Source organism: Amaranthus tricolor, chromosome 2 (genome assembly GCF_026212465.1).
Source record: "Amaranthus tricolor cultivar Red isolate AtriRed21 chromosome 2, ASM2621246v1, whole genome shotgun sequence".
NCBI classification, from domain to species: Eukaryota; Viridiplantae; Streptophyta; class Magnoliopsida; order Caryophyllales; family Amaranthaceae; genus Amaranthus; species Amaranthus tricolor.
In genome coordinates, this window is record NC_080048.1 from 39,334,799 (window position 1) to 39,358,452 (window position 23,654).

Genomic DNA, 23,654 nt, shown 5'->3' on the forward strand with positions numbered 1-23,654 from the left:
AAAAAAAGAATTAGCAAAATAATATATTGGTGTTTTTTATATATATTACTATGATAAGAATATAAATAATGACAACTAACTAACTTATGATTTATTAGGTTTAAATTTATCGATTCAAAACCAATTCGATCAACCAGTATGAATGGTGAACGTGTTAAGTAAAACAGTTGATAGATAATAATGAGTTTATTAAGTGATATTTAAGCATGCAAAAACCTAATAAGTAATGATTGCTTACTTAACAAAAATCATAATTCATAATGCATCTCCTTTATAAACCACTTCAAAAATGAACCATAATTATGCCTTACATCAGAACCCAATTTTCTAGCCTTTTTATTGACAATAATTAAATAATTTATTGTTTGAAGTGGAAATAATGTTAATGGAATTTACTATTTTGTGATGGATGAGCATTATCAAATCCAAAATAGTGTGTACATTTATATTCTAATTAAAACATAATAGTGATTAATTAATGCTAATATATGTTTATTTGAAAGGTAACATCAAAAATTCAATTTTACTTATCAATTTTTTTCCACCAGTCTACCTTGTAATCTCAAAATTAAAAAAAAAAGTACAAGAGTAAATACCTTTTATTTTGCAAATTATTTGTTTTCATTTACATCTTATTTTTATTGGGAAGAAAATCTCTTGACCCCTATCAAACATGTATAGTTAGTTGGGAAGAAATTCACAACCAACAGATAACTCAACCTCTTTAATAAACATATCAGATTGGGTCAATTAATTTACTTTTTTAGGTCTAAAAATCTCCAATCAAACGCATTTATTACTATATAACTATAATCTAGATACATATCAACTTAATATGTAGGATCAACTTTTGCAAGATCTAGTAATATATTACTCCCTTTGTTTCCTAATGTTCTTCTCATTTACTTTTTGCACAGTTTTCAAAATAAATTTTGAGCCTTAATATATCTAAATACGCATCATAAAAAACTATAAAAAATTATATAATAAAAAAGTATACATTAAGACGAATCTAACAAGATCTCACATGGATATATTTTACTCTCATTTATATATGTCTTAAAAATCTTAATTAAATTTTTCTCCAAAGTAAAATATTCTAAGCGGAAAGAACATTAGTAAACGAAAGGAATACTATGATGTAGGCCAAGTTCTTTTGACTTTTAAGTGATAAAACACTAATTTAATTTCATATTACATCATTAACATCCATTATTGTCCCCTCAAATGAACAAACATCTAATTATAGGAACAGGAGAACGCATTTTTGCCTTCTACTTCATCATGCTTCTCGATAGCAGCAAAAAAACATTCCAAAATATACGTCTTATGAAGCGAGTCGAATATACATCTTTATTAATATACTTTAAATTAAATTTATTATTATTTTATTTTCTCTTTTATATACTAGATTATCCTTAAGATTTTCGATCATATAAATTTCAAAAAATAAATTTTTAATTAAATAAATTTAAATATAATCTAGACAAATCCAAACCTGAAGTTTCTACCGTATAACAAGTTGCTAAATCCACTCAATCTTGTCTCATTTTGGTGGTGATCCCATCAGGAATCACCCATTAATTTTAAAAAATTTGTATATGATTACTCTTTCCATCACATGATGTCTAAAAAATTTATAGTTTTTATTTTGGTATTAAAACTAAACTAAATCGACTTATTAAAATATTTACACTTTTTATTTATGTAAAATTACATATAATATTTGTTACAATAAGTCAATCAGAAACAATCTTTTTATTAATCAGATCAATTAACAAATACAGGTGGGAGCCGGCTTAATGTGCAATCTAAGCTCCTCTATATAAGTATGCAACAAAATAGGAAAACCCAATATCTAAGTTTTGTAGCAAAACACAATAATGAAGCTTAAAGTATTAATATTGATAATCTTAATCTTCTACACCATGATCTTGTTTTCAGAAGGGAGAGTTATGATGGCTAATGATCAAGTAAATCACAAACCAAATATGTTGTTAGCAAGAGATGATAAGGAGGATAATCAAAATTTTGGGTATTTTGCAAGTAGTACACATAATCATCATGAGATCCCACGACAAGATTTTAATAACAACCCTCCTGGGGATGGAAAGTGAAGTTCGAAGAACCAAGATCATATCGTATTTAATGTCTCCTGTTCAAGCGCTTATATAGAAGCTATGAAGAAGAATGTAAGATATGTACTAACATATATAGGGTTCATGTCTTGGATTGTACATGAAGTTTGTTAATGTTTCAAGTCTGTCTTTTAGATTTTGCTATATTTTGACAGTTTAATAAATTTGATGTAGCAAATAAAGTTGGAGTTTCTCTTAAGCTTGAGTTTTTGGGATCAAACATTATTGAAAATTAAAGGGTTTTTTTGATATGTGATCAAAGTATCTACCATTTTTATGTTTTTCTATAATGACGAAAATAAAAGATGTTTTGTGTTTATATGATTATATTGTTATTTGATTTTTTTACGTTGAGTGAATTGGGATCGTAAAAAGTGAGTTCTTTTTTTTTAAAAAAAATCTAGTTTGTGATCCTAATTTAATTAATTTTTTTGGTGGAGTATATAACATGTTTTGGACTTAATCATCATTGAAATAGCATTATTTGACTCTAAAAGCTCTCACATAATTAAGTCAAATGATACAATTTCAATGAGACAGAAGGATATTTAACTTGGTATCAAAAGACAATATAACAAAAACTGATCACGAATTCGAATTCACTAATATCTACAATTCTAATTTGAAAGACTCCTATATAAGAGAACGTAATAGAATGATCTAAATGTACAACTATTATTCATTTAATCTTTTTCATAAAAGGGCAAGATGCGAACATTGACAACACAAGATTCGTATCTCTCGAAGTTTTTACATTCATCTTGACTTCTTGAAACGACCAAATTTCGAACTTGTCTAGTAATACAAGTACTAAACTCCTCATGAAATGACATACACATCTATAAATCATCACTAATCTGGAATTGAAGAAATGAATGATCTAAATGTAATCAACAAGCAGTTGTAAATAAAAGGCATTCTATTCCAAGGATACAATTACTCATCTGCTGAGTACTGACTACAACAAAATTTGAGTAACAACCTTGAAACTACATAGCGGAACCCTAAGTTCGAAAGCGAACAATCTAGCATGAACACATCATAACCATGTAATTATGATAGCTCTTACGAGCATTTGAAGTGTAAATACCACTTTCGGAACTCACAGTTTACTTCCGATATTATGAGATACTAACTTATCCACAACCATGCCTATTCGAGAACACACCATGTAAGGTTTTCTAAAAATCGATCTTAACCCGAAAAATCATGAATTACGTGACCGCCAAACGACATCCCTTGAGGTAGGAACTGGTGTTGCAGTTGTTGCTGAGAGGTCTCTGAACCGTGCCTTAGTCCTAGCGTGAGCGAGACAGCACCCAACCCACCAAGTTCAAGTCCTTGTCTTTGACAAGGCAAGAAACCGATGAATGAATTATCGATCTCGCTTGGAACATGATGATTTCCAATCCTAGAGCATTTTTGAAAGAATTGCTCGGTATTTGTTGTTTCGCCTCTAATTGGTCGTTCGAGGGATGTCGATGGTTCCATGCATTCTAACTGCTTACTATCACAAGCACCGATATTTACTGCTGGTTGGCAACCTGACTGATTACCGGCTGCTGCGTGATCTCTATTTTTCGCAATGACCGACATTACGGTATTGTTTGAGTGTGTTTCGGATCGTGAACCCCCCTTGGTTTCTAGCATGTGTATTTCTTCCACCATTGGTTTCCATAATCGCACTCGAGCATTGATGAACCAATTTGAGACCTGTATTCATTTTTGAAAGATCAAATATATATTTCTTAACGATGCAAGCAACCAACTTGATAAATTTGTTATCGGGCTTGTACACAACAGACCCACATAAGAGGATAGTTGGCTACCACATAGAGTCTTGCGTTCATTTGCAAACGCACTTAAGATTCTATATTATAATCATATTATTATCAAAAGTGTCTCAAACACGAATTGATGTAAATGGATCTTGCATATTTAGATATTCTTGTTCATTCTAAACACAAATTTAACATTCAATCTCAAAATTTGATACGTAAATTGTGCGACATTGTTTTCAAGTTCATACACTTGAGCATATGATAAATTTGGGCTTGAATACAAGGCCCAAACAAGAGACGAGTTGACTGCACACAAACCAGGAACCAATTGGTATCAAGAGGAGTAGCCCATCAAGTATATATGATGGCCAATCTCTCTCTAATTCTTCAATATGAGATCACAAGTGGGTTATTTTCCAACAGCATAAAACATCGAATAAATAAGGGATAACAAAAATAAAACGTCCAAGCGACACTACTAAAGCTTGTAAAATATTAACACAAAACGAAAATGATCCTCTCACCTGGTTTCGAGTTAAGCCCGTTTGGGTGGCAAGTAGCTGTTTGTCATTGTCCGTTGGGTAACTACAAGATTACGAAAGTACATGAGTTTTAATGACAAATTTTTTTCTATTATAAAGAGGACAACATTCGACTATACGAGGCATAAAACTCACGGGTGAAGGAAATGGTCGAAGAGCCAAGCTCTAAGAATAGAAACCGCACGCTCCGGAAGACCTCTTTGTGGCCTCCAAACATGGTTTTGGTGACCTCCATGAGCCATTTCACCAACAGAACCGGGTTTAACCTTTGCGAAATTTTGATCAAATCTCAAACTACTGCTATTACTACTATCCCCCTTCAGAAAGCTGGCAGAAGATGCAATGTCTTCACCCAATGCTCTCTTTATGAGCTTAATTTGGTCAGCAATTGCATTCTTGAGACACCTGAAATGCCTCGAGATAGTCTTGATTGATCGAGAAATATAAGGAGTCGCGTCACTGAGCCCCGGTACCGAATCAAATGCTGAAACCACCATCTGCATTTGTTGATGATATTGCTTGTGCCGTTTGCAAACCTTCACACATTATTTCAAAAGTATTAGGCAGTTTTCAAAGACATACTATTACTATAGGCAAATGTTACTACTCAAATGGACATCAAATTGGCATTATCGAACTGTCGAACAGCTATATTAGTGATTAATTCGTATGTAATTTGGTAAATTGTATCATCAATATCCATAGTAATCTTGATTCTTGTCTACCTCTATGCGCCTCTATCAATACAATATGTTCTCCCGCGGAAATAGATATCGGAGGTGTTTGGCAAATAGAGTTTGCAGCTAGTAGCTGATTACTAATTTGACCAACTGAATCTATTGATCGGTTTGACCGCCTAATTTTGAACCTTGTTCAAAAATAGCTTATTCATAACAATAAATTGTTTAAACCAACTAATTTACTAAATACTAGCGTTTGATAGTTTGGTCACCCAACATTTTTCTTGTTTAAAAATAAGCTAAATTTGTATAGTAAACCTTTTTGCAAAACACCCCATCTTCAGTTACGTTTTATTATCCTAATGTCTTTAAGTGGCTCCCCATAGCCAGGCTTTGGGGGTCGGAAATACAAATCATTTTCCTTGTTAGTGACAACAAAGAGGTTATTTGCAATCTACTCTTGTTAACAAAAAGCATGATATATCGAGTTATTTTAATATAAACCGCTATAAGACTAAACCAAAAAGCAATTAATCTTTTGCCCGATGGAAATAAGAGACGATAATAGATGTCTACAACTGATCTATGCTAATTTATTCACTTGTTTGATGTAACAAGTTGTCATAAATAATATCCTAATATCTTTAAGTGGCTCCCACGTAAGCAGCTTAAGGAGGCCAGAAATACGCATCTTTACCCTTGTTAGTGTCGAAAGTTCATTTCCTATCGACTCTGGTTAGCAAAGATCACATGCAACTTCACACAAACAAAAAACACGCCTATTTAACGAGTCATTTTGATATAGTCGCTATAATACGAAACCAAAAAACTATAAATCTTTTCCCTGAAGTCTATAACTGATTTATGCTAATTTATTTCAATGTTTGATCTAAAAAGTTCTCATAAATGTCACAAGCAAAGCTGTATGTCTTGTCACTGCAAGTTGATCATAAGTTATAAGATAGTCGTCCAAAGAGACAAAATATTTCACATCAATATTATAAAATCAGAATAGGCCACAAAAATAAAGCATGCATCAAAAGGTTTATATATGCTACATTGTTGAAAGATCTAAAGTGATTAGAACGGGCGAAATCGACCCATCAACCACATATGATGGACTAAAATATAAGTATAAGTATATCATCAAAAGTATTAAATAATTCCAAAGATTTAATGTTCCCGAGACATGTTTAAACCAAAATGACCCACAAATGTATAATTAAGGCAAAAACTAAAGCCCATGTTATCATCCAGAACTTTTTAAAGTTGAAAGCATGTTATAGAAACAGTATTACATTACAAGCTTTTCTCTACGATGTTAGGGATTGGGGCCTTCTCAAAATATATATAATCGTTTCTAAACTTATAACACGAAAACAAAGGAAGAGAATCTTTTTTTGCTTCTTTTGGCCGGAAAAGGGCGTGGGAAGAGGATTTTCAATACATCATCATACCCAGTGTATCCCGTTAATAAGAAATTATGATTAGGGTCTGGGGAGGAAAAAATGCGGTAACCCATACCACATAAAAGAGAATGTTGCCAAAGAGTCCCTCGGCTCGAGAAAGGACCTCAGAAAAATGAGATATGCTCAATCACTTTCAAGTTTAGAATATCGACCATAACGTGTATATATATATATATATATATATATATATATATATATATATATATATATATATATATATATGGATAATCTGAGTCAAAAAGCTATTTCAAGACTCCCTTTGAACATTTAGATAAACAAAAACTCTTGTGTGAGCGGTCTCATCGAGAAACATTCTTCACACATGGGTTAAATAGCCCAACTAAAATAATTATTAGCATATAGACTTCTTGTTTTAAGGTTGTCTTATTGAGAGAGTGTCTCTTAATTACAAGAGTAATTAGTAGATAAATTGAATTATATAACTTTAAAGGTTACTTGCTTAGCTCTAAAGCATAACTAAACAAGATTTTCAATACTTTATTAGATTTGAACTTGGGATATATTCCCACAATTATTAAAGGGACCAAATGTCTCTAATGAACTATTTTTATAACAACTTGGAATAGTTGATAAAATCCAAATAACACATAAATTATCAAGTCATATCAGTTATAAACATATTACCCAAAAAAAGCCTAACAAGTTTGTTTGATCTTGGATACTCTAAAAAAGAAGTTTGGAAGTGTATTAGTTAAACATATCTAATGGGACATCAATCAAGAGATTAATTCAAATAAACTACTTGCGAGATAGACAAGGGTGAAATTTCCAAATTAGGAAAGACTAAACACCGGGCTAACCTTCCACTAGAAATAGTACATTTCAATAATATTTACCCAACAAACGATTTTTATTACCACCATTTAATACTACAAATCAAATGAGCCCAAGGGTACTACACTACCTAGCGTACCGTTAGGGTAAATGCAATACACTCCAAATGAGGGTAATACACCCACATCACTCATGTAGTCCATTTTAATCATATCTCGACCATCATATTCTCCTTATATTAACCTCAATACCTTAATCATATTTACAACAACCTCAATACCTTCTATTAGTTCGACTTTCATTACCCTCGCAAAACATTACCTTAAATCAATGCGAGTATGTTATAGGTGATAACTTCAAAATAATAAATCGTTTTGATTTATATAATTAACATGACCATATATAATTCAACGAAAACATTCAAATGGTCATAGAACATAAAATGATTCTCTTAAAAGAAAAATACTATAAAACTTGGATATGAAACATATTGACATTACTAAGGCTAATATATGGATGACCTCTCATATAGTCGATTTCATATTTTAGAATTAACTGATTAAGACTTTGATATTATTAATGTGTATTCGGATTACACATATAAAGCTAAAAAAATGACGAATACATTTAAAAGTTTGAAAACTAATTAAACATATAAATCACTATAATTATATATATATGAGGTTAAAAACCATAATAACACGTCTAAACAATTGTTTTGAATTAATTATTTATCGATAAGACATGATTAGAAAATGAAATTTTAGAGCTTATATCTGAAAGGTCATTAAATAATGTTAGAAAGATACCAAAGTTGTAAAACAAGTATTTAAAGACGAAAGGATTGAGAGCAACACGAGTAACCCCTCCTAATAACTAGTCTTAATTACTCCAACAATTGAAAGTTGGCCAAATCTCATACGACAAACATACTAAGTTTTTTATTTCATTCGGTTGTCCCAATATCATCATGTGGCTCCTGTTGATAACGAGTTTGAAAGGGATGTATGTACACAACTTTAGAACAAAGAGCAAACATTTTGTAATCTCGTGTAAATAAAAAGTACATGTCATTGTACAATATTGGCAACTTTCAAAACCAAAAACAATATATAAGTTGTAACAATAAAGAACAAAGAGGAAGTAATGTAGCCTAAATAAAAGGCACCTTAATTTACGAGTCATTTTTACATTAGTCTCAACTTTCATAACCGAAAACTATAAACCATTAAAACGACAAGCAAAGAGGTCGTAATTGTTGGAAAATAACCCACATGTGATCCATATCGAAGTCCAAGCCTAGATTTATAAATAATCTTGCTTAAATAAAAAAGCACTAGATTTAGAGAGTCATTTTATCATAGTCTCAATTTTAAAAACCAATAACTATAAACCATTAGAACAAAGAGTAAAGAGGCTGTAAATCTTGTAATCTTTGTGAAGTGCAATTTAACGAGTATTTAACGAGTCATTTTAATTTAACGAGCCATTTTAATATAATCAGTTCGCTTCAACGAAAATAGACACAAATATACATACAAGTATGCACAAGAAAGATCAAAAATCCCATTTAGAATAAACCAAATGAATGAACATATGACAAAAAATAGTAAGGCAAGGAAAAAATGCACAAACCTCTTCTTGCATATTAAGAAGTGTTGCTTTCCTTTCATGGCAATCAGGCCTATAAGGTTCACAAGTTGAACTCCTACAACTCAAATCATTAGATCCATGGGTTTTCGAACCCGAGCCCGTATAGCAATTCCCAATATTTGGAACATTATGGCCATTCTCAGATCCATCATTCCCTCTCCATAACCCAGCAGCACTAAAGAACTCATCCAACAACACTTGAGCTGGTTTCAAAAACTTAGAACTCTTCAAAATCGCTGCGTAACCCGTAAAAGGCCCTAGTGGCCCGACATTTCGATCCATACTATGGATCGAAGTCGAACCACCACCCATATCCGGCACTTGACTAGTGCATTGTTTGGTAACAATAGATGAAATACCCGCGGGCTCAAACGGTTTCATATCCCGGGGATGGAGGTGGGGATCCGGATCCGGATCCCCATCCCCACCCTCTTGGTACCCACAAATTTGATTAGATGATAAAGATAAAGAAAGCCCACTTGAATCATTACCATGAGCAACAAAATTAGCCCAATTTGAAACATTATTTGGATAATCCATTTGAAAACTTGGTACCCAATTGGGATCACATGAATCGGAGCTAGATGGAGCAAAAAAACGGGTAGGGTGGATATTGGAAAACGGGTTAAAATTAAGCATTTCGGGTGGAAGTAAAAGTTGAGATGCGTTGTTATTGTCATCAAAATGTTGTTGAACTCTAAGTTTATCTCTTCTTCTTTGTTGTGCTACATGCAAATCTTGTATCAAATTATTACTCATTTCCATTTTTTTTCAATAATTCTTCTACTTATTTTATTTATTACCTGTAGAATCAACACACGAAAAGGTAAATATAATAATTATTTAAAAAAGAAAAGTTAAAAATTATTAATTTGCATGAAGAGAGGGGAAAAAAATATCACCTTTGGGAAGAAAATATGATTGGATTAAGAGATAATATGCTCCACATAGTACAGTTTCGTTGTCGGCAAGCTTTAGATCCTAAGACAACCACACAAATATTAGCATGATCATCTTGATCATATCATCAAAATAAAAAAAAATAAAAAGGGTTTTTTCAAAATAAAAATCTATCAGAAAAAGTGAAAAAAAACCCATAATGATGATCATGTCAAAAACCCTAAAATCAAAATTTCACATTTTTTTTTACAAAAACAAAAAAAGAAACTTTTTTTTCAATTTTCTTTTCTTTAGGGTTGATCTAGAAAATCCCATGTAAGTAAAATGAAAATCCAATCCAATGACAAGATCTTCTTAACTACCCACTTGTTTAATTTCAATGTATTTATATTATAATTAATATTTTTTTAGTGGATTAGAAAGACAAAAATCGTGGGTTAGTCTAGTGGTTAAGATCGAATGAAAGTATTCTCGTTCGATCAATTTTTTAATTAAAAAAATGAGAGAATAAAAATGAAAACCTGGAGATAAAGCTAGAAAGGATGAGAGGAAGGTGAAATTAATAATGGAGAAAATGAAGGAATAAGGAAGAAATGGTAATGGAAAGGTGAGAAGAAGAACCACACGTTAAGTAAAACAGTAGAGGAGAAGAAGTAGAAGAAGAAGAAGAAGATGAGGTATTAGTAGTCAGAGTTTGGCAGAGATGATAAGAGAAGAAAACAGATTAAAGGAAAGTGAAAGTGAAAGTGAGAGACAGCACACAATTGTTCTTACGCTAACTTTGCGTTTCTCTTCAATCTCCCACCAAATTTTTTATTTTGTATTACGTGGGTTCTTGTTTATGGTGTTTTATGGTTTTTTGGTTGATTTTTTAGTTAGGTTTTAGATTTCGATTTTTAGTTTGTTAGTTGGTCAAATAGTTAAAAGGAGTTTAGTTTTTGTTTTTTAAGCCAGTTGAAAAAAATATTTTAGTTAGTTTTTTTGGTTGGCTTTAGCTTATTAATTTATTTTTTCTCTAATAAACAGTCAGTATTCAATACCTAAATTTATTAAACATTTTTATAAACAATTGGTTTTTTTCAACTAGCTAAAAAGCCAACAAAAATAACTAACGATTTCAACTGATCATACAAGTTAATTAAAAAAACTATCGGCCAACAACCAGTTGTTAAACACCCCATACATAAATGAAAATTGTTGAAAATAATTATATTTTTTACACATGTGCTATGAGTAATTCTATATATTGATTATATTCTATTAATATCATTTTTATTATTTCTTTCGTTATGAAATATCTCTATGGTGATTTGTAATATTAGTTGTTGGAACTTATTTTATATTGTGGCTAATATGTAAGAAAATATATAATTAAGTGAAATTTTAAATTGTCTAAGTGCGTACTTTATAATATTAATTTTTAATAATTTTTAAATATACATAGTTTAATATATAAATAATTAAAATAAATACAAGAGATTGCATAAAAATTCGTCAGATTTAGAAAATTTAATAAAAAGATATATATTTGCTCTCAGCATATTTGTTTGGGAGGGAAGGGTAGTGGGATAGTACGGTTGTAAACTTGTAATGGTATACGGGAGGGATTGTGGTGGTCTGTGCTAGAAGCAAATATTTTTTGATCTATGTAAAGTTCAATTATTAAATTAAATATATTTTATGGAGAGTGTGAAAAATGTATAAATAATAATATGAGAAAAATATTTGCATATTTTAATATCAACAAAATTCTTATTGGATATTTTGATATTAACAATATTTGTTACATGGTTTTATATCATTGTGAGTTTTTTACCTTTTAATAGTTGTGACTTGCATGTTAATATTTATTTTTTAAATATTTTTGATATTAACAATTCATAGTACATCCACTCGGTTTTGATCTAATAAATTAATATTAGGAAAAATCTATTTTAAAAATTTTAGTTTTAAGCGTGTTTTTAATGTTTAAAATTTTCAACTTTGAGATATTATATAAAAATCAAAAAATGCAAATTATTCTAAAAATCTAAATTTGAAATATCTACAAGAATTTATGTTGAAATATTATTTGAAAATTTGAACTTTATAAATAATTATAAAACAAAAATATACATAGACTAATAAAATGATGTCACAAATTTGTTTTTACAACTTATAGATGTCATCTTACAAAGGCATACCAAAAATTAAAAAAAAATTAAAACTCTGCAATTTTAAAAATTATGATATTTTTATAAAAATTTTGTATCTTTAAACACTTCAAACATACTACGATATTAATATTAGGGCTCTCTACGGTTGAACATGTTAAACATACTCAAAACTTCATAATAAATAAATTTTTAAAATAAATATTCCTAAAATTGTGATTTCCAAAAACAAATATGTACAGTTGAGGGGTGTTTGGTAGTTATCTTTTACATTGGCTTTTAACTGTTAGTTTGTTATTTGGTTAAATAGCCAAAGAAAAGTAGTTGGTAAATGGCTTTAAGTCAAAATAAAAAGCTACTCCAGTTAGTTTTTTTATTGGCTTTTGCTTTGTTGATTAACTTTTTTTCTAATAAATAACCACAGTCAAACCTAAACATCTTCATAAATAGTTATCTTTTTCAGTTAGTTTAAAAGCCAACAAAAATAATCAATATATTCAACTGATCACACAAATCAACTAAAATAAGAGACAACCAATTACCAAACATGTTGAAGTTTTATAATTATAACCACCTAAATTAAGAGCTTTAAAATCAATTGTGTCTTAATAAGATAGCAAAATCAATGGTATTTATAGTACAAGTACAGAAATGATCCGTGATCTACTGCAAACTGCATGCTCTATTTCTCCCGCTACCATATAACAAAATCAATGAGTAATACTCAACTAGCTTTTCTTCCCAGATGCTTTTACTAAAGTCTAAAGCTAATATAACTCTCACTTTTTAATCATGGCTTTTCAAATTCATTATATTTATACTTCTATTTTTTACTACCTTTTTTTATCAACTTCATTTTTTAGTTTCCCTTTATTATAAATAATTGACTCTCTCATATTATAAAATATATTCTCTCTTATTCATCACAAGTGTTTAATTTATTTTTTTGGACATTATTCATTTTCTACTAATTTGTATTTTATTATTAAATTATAAGTTAAACATAGTCAAGTGTGATCTTGTTTGATTCGTCTCAATGCAAAGATTTTCCATAATTTTTAATTATGCATTAGATATATTAACAATTGAATAAGAGCATTGGATATAATGCATAAAGCAAATAAGACATTTTTGGTGAATAGAACAGAGTGTTTGAAACCTTAATTATTAACTTATACTTTTGGTTAAATTGATTTCTTAATATGGCACCAGAGTTAACGTGACAAGAAGTACTCCACTCACCACTCATTTAAAGTTAAACATTTCCCATTAAATATAAGAAGAGTATGTGTTGTTCACTTTTCTAACCCGAATAGACTCTCGTGTGAAAGGATATATTAGAGTATAAAAGATATCTTGAGATATAATCTTTAATTGAGTTGGTTTCTTGGCAGACTCATAATTAGTTGAATCCTCTAGTGCTAGTATACGTACAATTTAATAACTCATATTACAAAGCAAAATTATAAATTATATCTAAATTTAAATCAAGTTAATATCAATTTTGTACATAAAAATAATTTTTTGACCCTAAAAAATTTAGAATCTTGGGCGATAGCCCGCTTTACTTTTTGTTAATCGAAAATCATGTAAATTGCAATAGCATGACATTCTTCGCATGTTAAGAAAACAAATATGAATAATAGTAGATGGGATTAAAAGTAAGAGAAATTAAATAAACACGTGTTTATAAGAATTAAAGAATGTGGTGAAACCATTACCAAAAATTAATTTGTACAGCGAAGTTAAAATGGGAAAAAAAAGTATTGCAATAGTTTGGAACATAGAAAGTATAATTCTTAAACAATGCAACAAAAATAAAGAATTTGACTTGGGCACTACGATAGTAAAAGAAAAAAGTGAGATTATTTTTGTGTGATGTTTAAGAATTATAATTTTATTTAAAAATTTAAAAATGATTAAATTTATAATTGAATTTGTCTCGACTTGAGGGAGTCTCTGACTATATTTTCTATTGTGGATATGAGTTACTGTCTTATTTTCTTCCCCAAATTCTAATTATAGATTTTATGAGTCAGATATATCGGAGATGTAATTGAATTATAATTTTTATTTTGATTTTTAGTTCTATTATAATCCTAATGAGCTAAAGCCTAGTGAAATAAACGTTGGGTAGAGTGGAAAGAGTACGGATAGGTGCATCCATCAGTAAAACAGAATTAACGTCACTCTAATGGCCTAATGCTTACTGTAGTCAGCACTAGAGTAAATACAGTGACCCAGGCCGATACTCTTTGCCTATAAATGTTAAAAATGGAACCGATAATATAATATTTATTCGATGTTGAAATTAAACTCATTTTTAATCGACTTTAAAATAAATTTAAAATTATGTAAACATTAAATCAATATGGATGAAAAATTCGATTTGAAATTAATTAGAAATATGTAATTAGAATTTGATCCGATAACCCAAATAAACATCTTTGCTCGTATCTTATACCAAAAAAGAAGAAAATTTATTTATTATGATCAATTAAAATGATATTTGATCCCTTCTAATTTACTTGCAATGTTTGTATTTTCGCGCAGTTTAATGTACTAATTCAACCTTTAATATTTTTAATTATGTAAATAAATTATAAAATTTTAATATTAATAATTTTTGTAATGAAACAAATAAAATAAAATCTGATAATTTGACTATGTTTTAACCTATAGATTAAAAATTAATACCAAATTAAATATAATAAATAAATAGTGTGATGCAACTAATTTAAAACGAAGGTAGTAAATAGAAAAATTCATTGATGGAGGAAGCATACACTATACACAATCTAAGTCCAGTTTTGACAGTCATCATATCTTTTGCTTACGTCTAGTAGCCATTACTGCTACTACAATTGGGTAACCCTAAAGCTGATCATTTCCACTTTCTCGTTCATAGTCTCTCTATCTCGTATAAAGTGTGTCTTTTTATGTTAATTAAAATACCATTTTTTATTCTGAACAAAAATTAATTTGAGATTTGCATAAATATTAAAGTAAGATAGAAATAAAAAAAAAAGTATTAATATCTAAAAATTTATGATAAAATAATAGAAAAATAAGGCAAAAAGGAGACTATCACGGAAAATTGTCCACAAGTATACAAATTAAATCAAAGAGGAACCATAGCAAAAAAAAGTTTACACATGTTTTAAAAATTAAAAATTGGAGTATTATTGATGAAGTATGCACCATACACAATCTAATTTATCTTGTTTCTTTTTTATTTGTCCACTTTACTTTTTGCATGTATTTTATAGTAAATTTTGAACCTCGACATCTCTTAATACGATTCATAAAATTTGTAAAAATTATATATGAAAATTCTTTGTATCAAGACGAATCTACAAGATTCCACGTAAACATATTTTGTCTTCAATATATACTTTAAATATTAAATTTAAATTTCTCTCTCCTATAGTAAAAAAACTTAAAATAGACAAAAAAAATTAAAGGGATTAATATTTTTACCAAAAGTGTAAATTTATTACCATATTAGATGCTTTTATACTATACAAATTAATATTTTTTGGGAATCTATAAATAGAAAATATAATATTCTAAAAGAAATAGAGGGAGTGGTATAATTTAAATTGAGTATTATGGAAACTTGTGCAATACACCAATGTTTGTTAGTATATAAAAGTATAAATAAATATAAATTTTAAATAGAGATGCTATTACATATTATCAGTATAAAATTATAATATTTCTTATAAAATGGATAAGTAATTTTAGAATATATATAGTGTTTTTAATGATAGAAAATCTTGTTGTTAATATAAATATTAATTAAAGTTTTCATACTTTTTAAAACAAATATGAGTTAATCTTCCAACAAAGTTATCATAATGATTCTTAAAGTGATATTCAAATTAATTTTTGATTATCATATATTTTTTGTCTCTTTGTGAAATATTTTTAGAAATTAAAATTTGAATTAAGAAACTTTTTTAATTAGCAAGTACTTTAACAATAAAAAAGTAAATATATATTCCAAGAATATTTAAAATAACATATCTAATTGTAATATCCTACTTATATATTAAAGAATAAGTTGATGTTAACTTTGATAAGAGTTATTTTATATGACAAATTTCTATGAGAATGCCATATAAAATTTTAGTCTTTCTATTAAATTATATGATATAATTTTTGTGAATAATTTCGTCCTCAACTTCATCTTCATCTGATATCTTGTAAATTTTTTTATAGTGAATCAGTTTAATTTCCAATTTTACCTGGCTATCAAATGCATCAGGTAAAAATGAGCCGTTGAGTTTTCAAAGAGACCCATTCAAAAGAATAATGAAATTTACTAAACTAAGAAGAGGAACAAGTTGTTTTATTGAATCGGGTTGGCGATTTGAAAAAATTTTAGAAGTAAATTAAATAAAAGGTGAAACTTTTAAAGAATAACCCAAAGTAAATTAAACAAAAGGTGAAACATTTAAAATAAATTTACGCTTTATTTTAATAATTATTTTTATCATCTGATTAAAAAAATCTATTAAACGCTTTATTTTAATAATTATTTTTATCATCTGATTAAAAAAACCAATTAAACTATGAAATAACTAATTAATAAACACAACATTTTAACATATCATACGGTAGTAAATAAACAATACGAAATTAGTACACTAAAATGTGTATCCTTGGAAGTTGGAAATAGAATAAGGAGTAAAAACAGGACTTATGTCTACCGAGGAGCAAACGACGCCGTAATATCGGTGGGAATTTTCAAGTTCTCACACCAAGAATGGGACTCTAAATACAACCGTGAAATTTTACCGGCGACTCGTCGCATATCAGGTCGTTTATTAGGGTCAATTTGCAAACAATCAACTGCCAAGCGAGTTAACTTATCCGCAACCTGAACGGGGTAAGAATCTTTGAGCCTTTTATCAATCCATTTTCGCAACATTCCTTCTCTTTCTAACCCCCCTTGCTCCACCATTGCTCTAGCCGAGTCAATGGCGGAGATTTTAGTGTACTCTTGCTTTGCTTTATTGTACTTGTACTTAACCGCCTCTTCGCCGGATAATAGCTCTATTAGCACCACTCCAAAGGCATACACATCTGATTTTCGGGTTCCTATTCCTGTCATTTGAAACTCTGGCGACATATACCTGTGTTTACAAGTATGTATTTGGTAAATTTATGTTTGGATGGAAGAAAATAAATAATAAAAATACGATGTACATAAATCTTCCAAAGTTGAAATAAATCTTCCAAATTCCTTTTAAATAGTCAAATTAGTAAAGTTGTTAGATTAGTCGTGTAAAATAAGTTCGTTAATAAGTCTAGTAATTTAGAGAAAAAAATAATAGAGTTTGCAACTAAACCAATAGCACTAAGAACAACTTCAAATTGGCTCAGACCAATCGAGTGGTTTATTTAGCACAATGACCTCGAATTATTAAGACTCTTGCCTAACCTTGTTCGTCCCAATTTTAATAGCCCATTAAAAAGATCTAGTTTTGTATAAACCATGTTCAATTGGTCATCCCTCCAAGTCAATGACAGGCTACATTATAACCACTCACAAAATTTAAGGATATTTGACACAAGTTGGCCATTTGTGCATTAATATAAAGGTTTATTAATAAGTGTTTGAAATTTCTTAGTTCACTTTAAATTCATAGCTCAAGTCAACCCACATAAAAAAATCCACAACCTCAAGTAACCACTTGTTAATAGCTACCTTTTAGATGTGGGATATACTCTTTCTTCACGTGAATTTTGCTATATTTTTCACTTTAGTTTATCCTATTATTCACGTATTTACTGTATTTTTATTTTTATCACAACTTAAATATTTTTTTTAATATCCTTCCACACATTTAAATTATCTTCATCTCATTTACATACTTTTCTCAATTACTCATATAAGACATTAATTTTTATCTATTTTCTATGAAATTCCCACAACATTAATTTCAAAAATATAGTAGATGGCTCATTTGTATAAAAATTTGAAATAGATAAGATTATTTGTCAAAAAAAAGCACACAATAAGACACGGATGAACTTATTTTCATTTATAAGCGCCTCCATCCCCAAAACTCAAATTCGGTACAGTTTGCAGTTATTAACTAAAAACTGATAAAAAAAAGTCAAAATACCTGTTCCCATTACTAACTCTCTAACTGCGAACAGAGGGTTGACCTTGTTTGACCAGGTCTCTTCTGTTCGTAGTTAGTAAGTGGGAACAGGCGGTTTAACTTTTTTTGACTTGTTTGACCAGGTCTCCTCTGTCAACAGTCTGTTCGCACTTATTAACTATGAACATCCTCTTTAGTTTTTTTTGGATCAAAACACTTGTTCACAGTTAGAAAGTGCGAATAGCCCCCTATTCTTAGATTTGGGAATTAAGTGCTTATAAATGAAAATAAATTCATATGTGTCTTATTGTGTGTTTTTTTGATAAATAATCATATTTATTTCAAATTTTACATTTGTATCCATTTGTTTTGTCAAATAGGAGTAGCCCAATATGATTGATCATAACAAGTAGGAGTAGGACTATAGGAATAGCATCCTCACTCTCTCCGTCTCTAAGAAAACATTAGAATTGTATATTAAGACAAAGATTAAAAAATTGTAATATGAATAATATCAAATGAAAAATTGAAGCGGCATACGACGTGTTTACGGTTATCTTTTATCATTGTAAACATGAAACAAATACAAAAAGTGCAATGAATACCGTAAGAATAAGAAAAAGAACAAAGATGTGTGAAGCACCAACAATGACTATAATCTTCTAATAATTGGAGCATTTGACTAATATTTTTCACACTCTGGGATTTTGAAACTTCACCATCAAATCAATTTCAGATCAAATTTTTTATTGGTTAAATCAAGTCTTACGTTTCCAATTTTTTAAATATGTATTTAGTTAGTATAACAAAAACATTTAAATTCTAAACTTACTAATTTTATTATAAAAATACTAAAAATTGCAAAACAATTACTATGATTATCAATCAATTCAAAATCTCAAGAAACACGGATGTCACAATTATTTTATTTTTTTCTGCAAAAAAAGTTAAACTTATAACTTTAAAATCACCCTTGTGCTACACATTCGACTCTCACCATTTATAAAAATAATTAATTCTTTTTCTCTAGTGTATTTGAATAAGAAAAAGTTATTTTCCAACTAAATCTTAATCCTATGTGTAACATTATGAAATAAGTACTACATAATTATAAATTAAAAGATTCAAACAAGAACTTAGAACTTTGATATTATTTTATCGCTTGACTTTAATCAAAAGTATCATAAAAAATATAAATCACATGATTTAAACAAAATATAAATTTAGCCGCATTCCTTCCCTCTCTAAACTATGCCATAGTTTTTTTACAGACCGAATGCATTGAGTATGATGATGATGAAACAAAATTTTACGTAACAAATATATTTTTTCTTCACATTATCAGCAATATATGAAATAAGGTTGAAAGATAAATGAATATTAATTAAAGTGAAGTACTACTTAGAAAGGAGATAGTATATTTAAATATCTACCCTCAAATCAAACCAATAGAACTAATGGTGCTTGATAATTAACTGTTGGTTTTTTAGTTGGCTTATTTGACTAATTAAAAATATTGACTGCTTTTCTAGCGTTTCAAACAAGCTGAAAAAGACTAGCTGTTTGTGGAGATGTGCGATAAGTTTAGATATTGATTGTCCTTTGTTTATTAAAGAAAAAATAGGTCAACAAACCAAAAATTAACTGGAGTAGCTTTTCATTTTAGCTTGAAATGGTGGCTTAAAAACCATTTACCAAAAACTTTTTTTAATTTATTTGACCAACCAATAAGGAAAAGGAAAAATTGTTAAAATAATTTCTACTTTTTACATTTTCTTGTGAATAACCCTTACATTTGATTATTCATGAAAAATTTGAACTTTTCACCTTAGTTGCATACACGCCCACCGAAATGGTGTTGTTCTTTTAGCCTTATGTATGCTGCAGTTCTTCATCATTATTTTCAAATTTGGGTTCATCATTTTTCAATAGCGAATTTATTTTAAAAAAAAATAAATAAAGTAAAGGAATAAAATGAATTTTCTCTTAAATTTGGGTTTAATAATGGAAAAATGGAGTAAAAAGAAGGAAGAAGATGGCATAATAAGAAGGAAATAAATAGGTTAGAAACGACTCTATCACATAGTGTAGCCAGTCACATTTTCGGAAGGGTTGTTGTGAGCAAATAAGACAAAAAGTTCGGATTATTCATGAATAATAAAAAGAAAAAGTAAGGATTATTCACAAAAGGAAGGAACGGAGACTTGTCAGTTATTTTCCAATTACAATAAAGTTCGATTCTCACGTGTGAACAAAGATAGAAAAAATATCTGTAAGAACAAACGAGAAGAAAGAAGGAAAAGTGAAGAAAGAAAGAAAGAAAAGTGTTCGTACCCTGTAGTGCCGTTGAATTGAACACTGTTCGATCGGGTCAAATTCTTCCCAGATGAAGCTAATTTCGCCGTTTTTTCCTCATCTTCATCAATTATTTCTTCAACCTTCTTCTCACATTCAACACTTTCTCTCTCCTCCGTCGGTTCACCACAAAGCTCCGCAGTACCAAAATGACATATCTTAGCATTAAACGACGGTTCTGTAACAATAATGCTACTCGATTTTATATGATTATGAACAAATTTCACATCTAATCCGGAATTATTATGAATATAATCTAATCCATTTGCTAAATCTGAAGCAATCTGCATCCTAGACATCCATGTATTAAGAACAGTAAATTCTGGGTTGTTCTTATTTCGAAGCAAATCAGATAAACTAGCTCCATTAATGAAATCATAAACAAGGTAAATGTAATTTCCAGAAATCGAAGCTCCGAGAAGATTAACAATAGCTATGTGATGAGACTTACAGATGGATGAGAGTTTTTGTCGAACACTTGATGGGCGTAAAACACCCCTAGAATGATGCGATTTTCTCTGGAAAATCAGTACCGATTTCCCGTGTAATTCACAACGCCAACATCTGGAAGAATTGGAGTAAGTTTTGGATAAGAAATTGTTGGTAGCTAATCGAATTTCAGAGATATCATACAAATGAGGATTATCAGGAAGAGAACTACGAAGACTAGATAAAGAATGGCGACTAGAATGAGATGTGTTAGAAGATGAAGTTGTATTTGAAGAAAGCTTGTTTGGGGTTGTTAATGGCGGATCAAAAGAGGTTGAAGTGGTGGGTATGGGATGATTACGATGGTTATGGTGATTTGAGGGAGATGGGGATGGTGGAACAACATTTAGTGACATTTTATCTTTGCACATAAGAAATTTAGGGTTTTGTTGGGGGACTTGGGTCGAATTATTTGGAATTTGTTGTTGATCAGAGGGATTGACAAGATTTTTTAATTGATTTTTGGGAGAATTTTGGGGGTTTTGTTTGTGGGTTGCGTAGACATGTTGAGGAGTTGTTCTAGTAGGAGTATTATTGTTCATTGTTATCAGAGGGTTAGGCCAATTAGGGGCAAGTCAATGTTTCTTCTACTAATTCGGATTATGAGATGGAATAAGTTTTTTTTTTAAATAATGCAAAACATAAAGATAGAATTGTAATTTAAATTTTTCTTAAATAGTATGTAAAAGATAAGATAGAATTGTACTCCATATCTAGTAAGTAATAGTGTAATACTCCAATTAATAGGAGCACTACATAAAAATGTTGGTAATATCTTATTTTATTTGTCGTTTTTAACAAATACTTATTACTTACAACCAAGTTTAATTTAGCATCATTTATCATTTTATGATATTTTTCATATTGTGGCTATTGCCTATTATACGAGAAAAAAATAATCATGTAGGATCTTGCTTTATTCGTCACGTCGCATATTTTCATAGTATCAAATTTTTATAATTTTGAGTTGTGTATAACTCTAGATAAAATTAATCGAACAAATGCATTGGTTTGCATAAAAGTTGTCTGGGTGCAAGTAAAAAAAATCAGAGGAAATAGTTGCTAGCCGGAGTTGTTGGTTATAATTGTTGACTGATTAGACATGTTGAAAATATAAGCCAATATTTTAAATCAAATATTTAAGTCAATAGTTATAAAATATTCAATAAAAAATATGTATTTATAGTTTATTAGAGGATATGTTGGTAAGAAATTATTTAAAATTCGGTTGAAAATTTTTTTTAATCTAATATAAAATACTCTCCTTGATATCAACTTAATTGTTTAACAACTAATTAACAAAAGTATCAAAATAGAGAATAAGGTTTATATGAGTACTAGATAAAATTTACTCCATATAGCATCTCGGCATGTGAATGTTGACTTTTGACCATCATACCTAATGTTTCGGTAAAAAAATTGGAAGCAATCGTAAAATACGGTACTTGGCGATTGTTGTGATTGGTTATACGGTGTGCTCCAAAAGTTTCTGCAACATAACACCAAAAATCCGAAGGTGATTCTGAGGGCATAGCCCTTAGCGCCCAAATTAGTACCGGTATATTAGACCTGATCATGGGCGGCCCAATCCGATTTGATGAGGGTTTGGGTACCAAAATATGGCCCGATGGACGGATTTGGGCAAAAAATAAGTGGGCCGAATTTTTTTGGGACGGGTTTGGGATTGACGTTTGGCCCGAGGCTCGGCTCAGCCCGAAAAGGTGCTTGTTCATGATTTGCATTTTGAATTTATTTTACATTATGTATAATATGTAACAATTGTATTTGTTTATTTCAATTATTTGTAATTTGTGTTTTAAATTATGTATAATATGTAACAATTGTATTTGTTTATTTCAATTATTTGTAATTTGTGTTTTTAATTATGCATAAATAATATATAACATAGGCCCGCAAGCCCGCATATTATGGGTTTGGGCATGAACTTTTAGGCCCACACTTCGGCCCCGCCCGCATCAACGGGTTGTTTTTTCCACCCGGCCCGGCCCGGTGTTTGATCAGGTATACGGTATATGTAGCGATATATTTTTCAGTGAGTAAATTTTTTGAAATTTTATACAATTTAAAAAATTATGATATTTTTTTAATATTTGGTATTTTTAAACATTTAACATAATACAATATAGTACGTATTTTAATATTATATTTTCTAATTTTTTGGGCAGCTAGTCTCTTGAGAGTTGAGAGACACATCTCAAGTTCAGCCCTTTAAAGATTAACGTCTATTTACCGTATTCGTAATGCCTACTTACATTATCCTTAATGTTTACTTATCATATCCTTAATGCCTCCTTTTAGTATCTTAATTGTCTACTTACATCATTTTTAATGCCTACTTACAATATTTTAAAAAATATATAATGGATTAGCTCAATAGAGATGGTATCTCAAAAAAACCGTTTCTTACAAAAATTTATTGTTTTTTAAGACTATACGATCAAACATGTTGAGAAGCTCCATTGTGAGTGCGTTTGAGAGGCAAAGTATCAATTATCTTTACTAACCCCTTAAGGGGTGTGCATATAGTGATGCTTAGGATTAGGGTGTGAATATCCTCGTACT

General features: G+C 29.5%; 2 protein-coding genes across 2 annotated transcripts; both read right to left on the reverse strand.

Moving 5' to 3' along the window:
* Positions 1-2,790: 2,790 nt before the first annotated feature.
* Positions 2,791-10,780, reverse strand: LOC130805972 (BEL1-like homeodomain protein 9). Its single transcript, XM_057670837.1, has 6 exons — positions 10,480-10,780; positions 9,961-10,039; positions 9,041-9,861; positions 4,597-4,997; positions 4,444-4,504; positions 2,791-3,851 (listed from the first exon to the last, which is right to left on the reverse strand). The coding sequence occupies exons 3-6, from the start codon at positions 9,821-9,823 to the stop codon at positions 3,333-3,335; spliced, it is 1,764 nt and encodes a 587-aa protein (XP_057526820.1). The 5' UTR covers positions 9,824-9,861; positions 9,961-10,039; positions 10,480-10,780; the 3' UTR covers positions 2,791-3,332.
* Positions 10,781-16,701: 5,921 nt separating this feature from the next.
* On the reverse strand, positions 16,702-21,756 carry LOC130805973 (protein LYK5-like). The gene is made up of 2 exons (XM_057670838.1): positions 20,562-21,756; positions 16,702-17,252 (listed from the first exon to the last, which is right to left on the reverse strand). The coding sequence occupies exons 1-2, from the start codon at positions 21,611-21,613 to the stop codon at positions 16,823-16,825; spliced, it is 1,482 nt and encodes a 493-aa protein (XP_057526821.1). The 5' UTR covers positions 21,614-21,756; the 3' UTR covers positions 16,702-16,822.
* Between the last annotated feature and the right edge of the window lie 1,898 nt (positions 21,757-23,654).

Coding starts and splice junctions, on each gene's coding strand:
- LOC130805972 (XM_057670837.1), bottom strand. CDS start 9,823: ATGGAAATGAGTAATAATTTGATACAAGATTTGCATGTAGCACAACAA. Junction 4,998..9,040: donor TTCTTAATATGCAAGAAGAG/GTTTGTGCATTT, acceptor TAATGTGTGAAG/GTTTGCAAACGGCACAAGCA. Junction 3,852..4,443: donor CGGGCTTAACTCGAAACCAG/GTGAGAGGATCA, acceptor AAATGAATACAG/GTCTCAAATTGGTTCATCAA.
- LOC130805973 (XM_057670838.1), bottom strand. CDS start 21,613: ATGAACAATAATACTCCTACTAGAACAACTCCTCAACATGTCTACGCA. Junction 17,253..20,561: donor CAATTCAACGGCACTACAGG/GTACGAACACTT, acceptor TTGTAAACACAG/GTATATGTCGCCAGAGTTTC.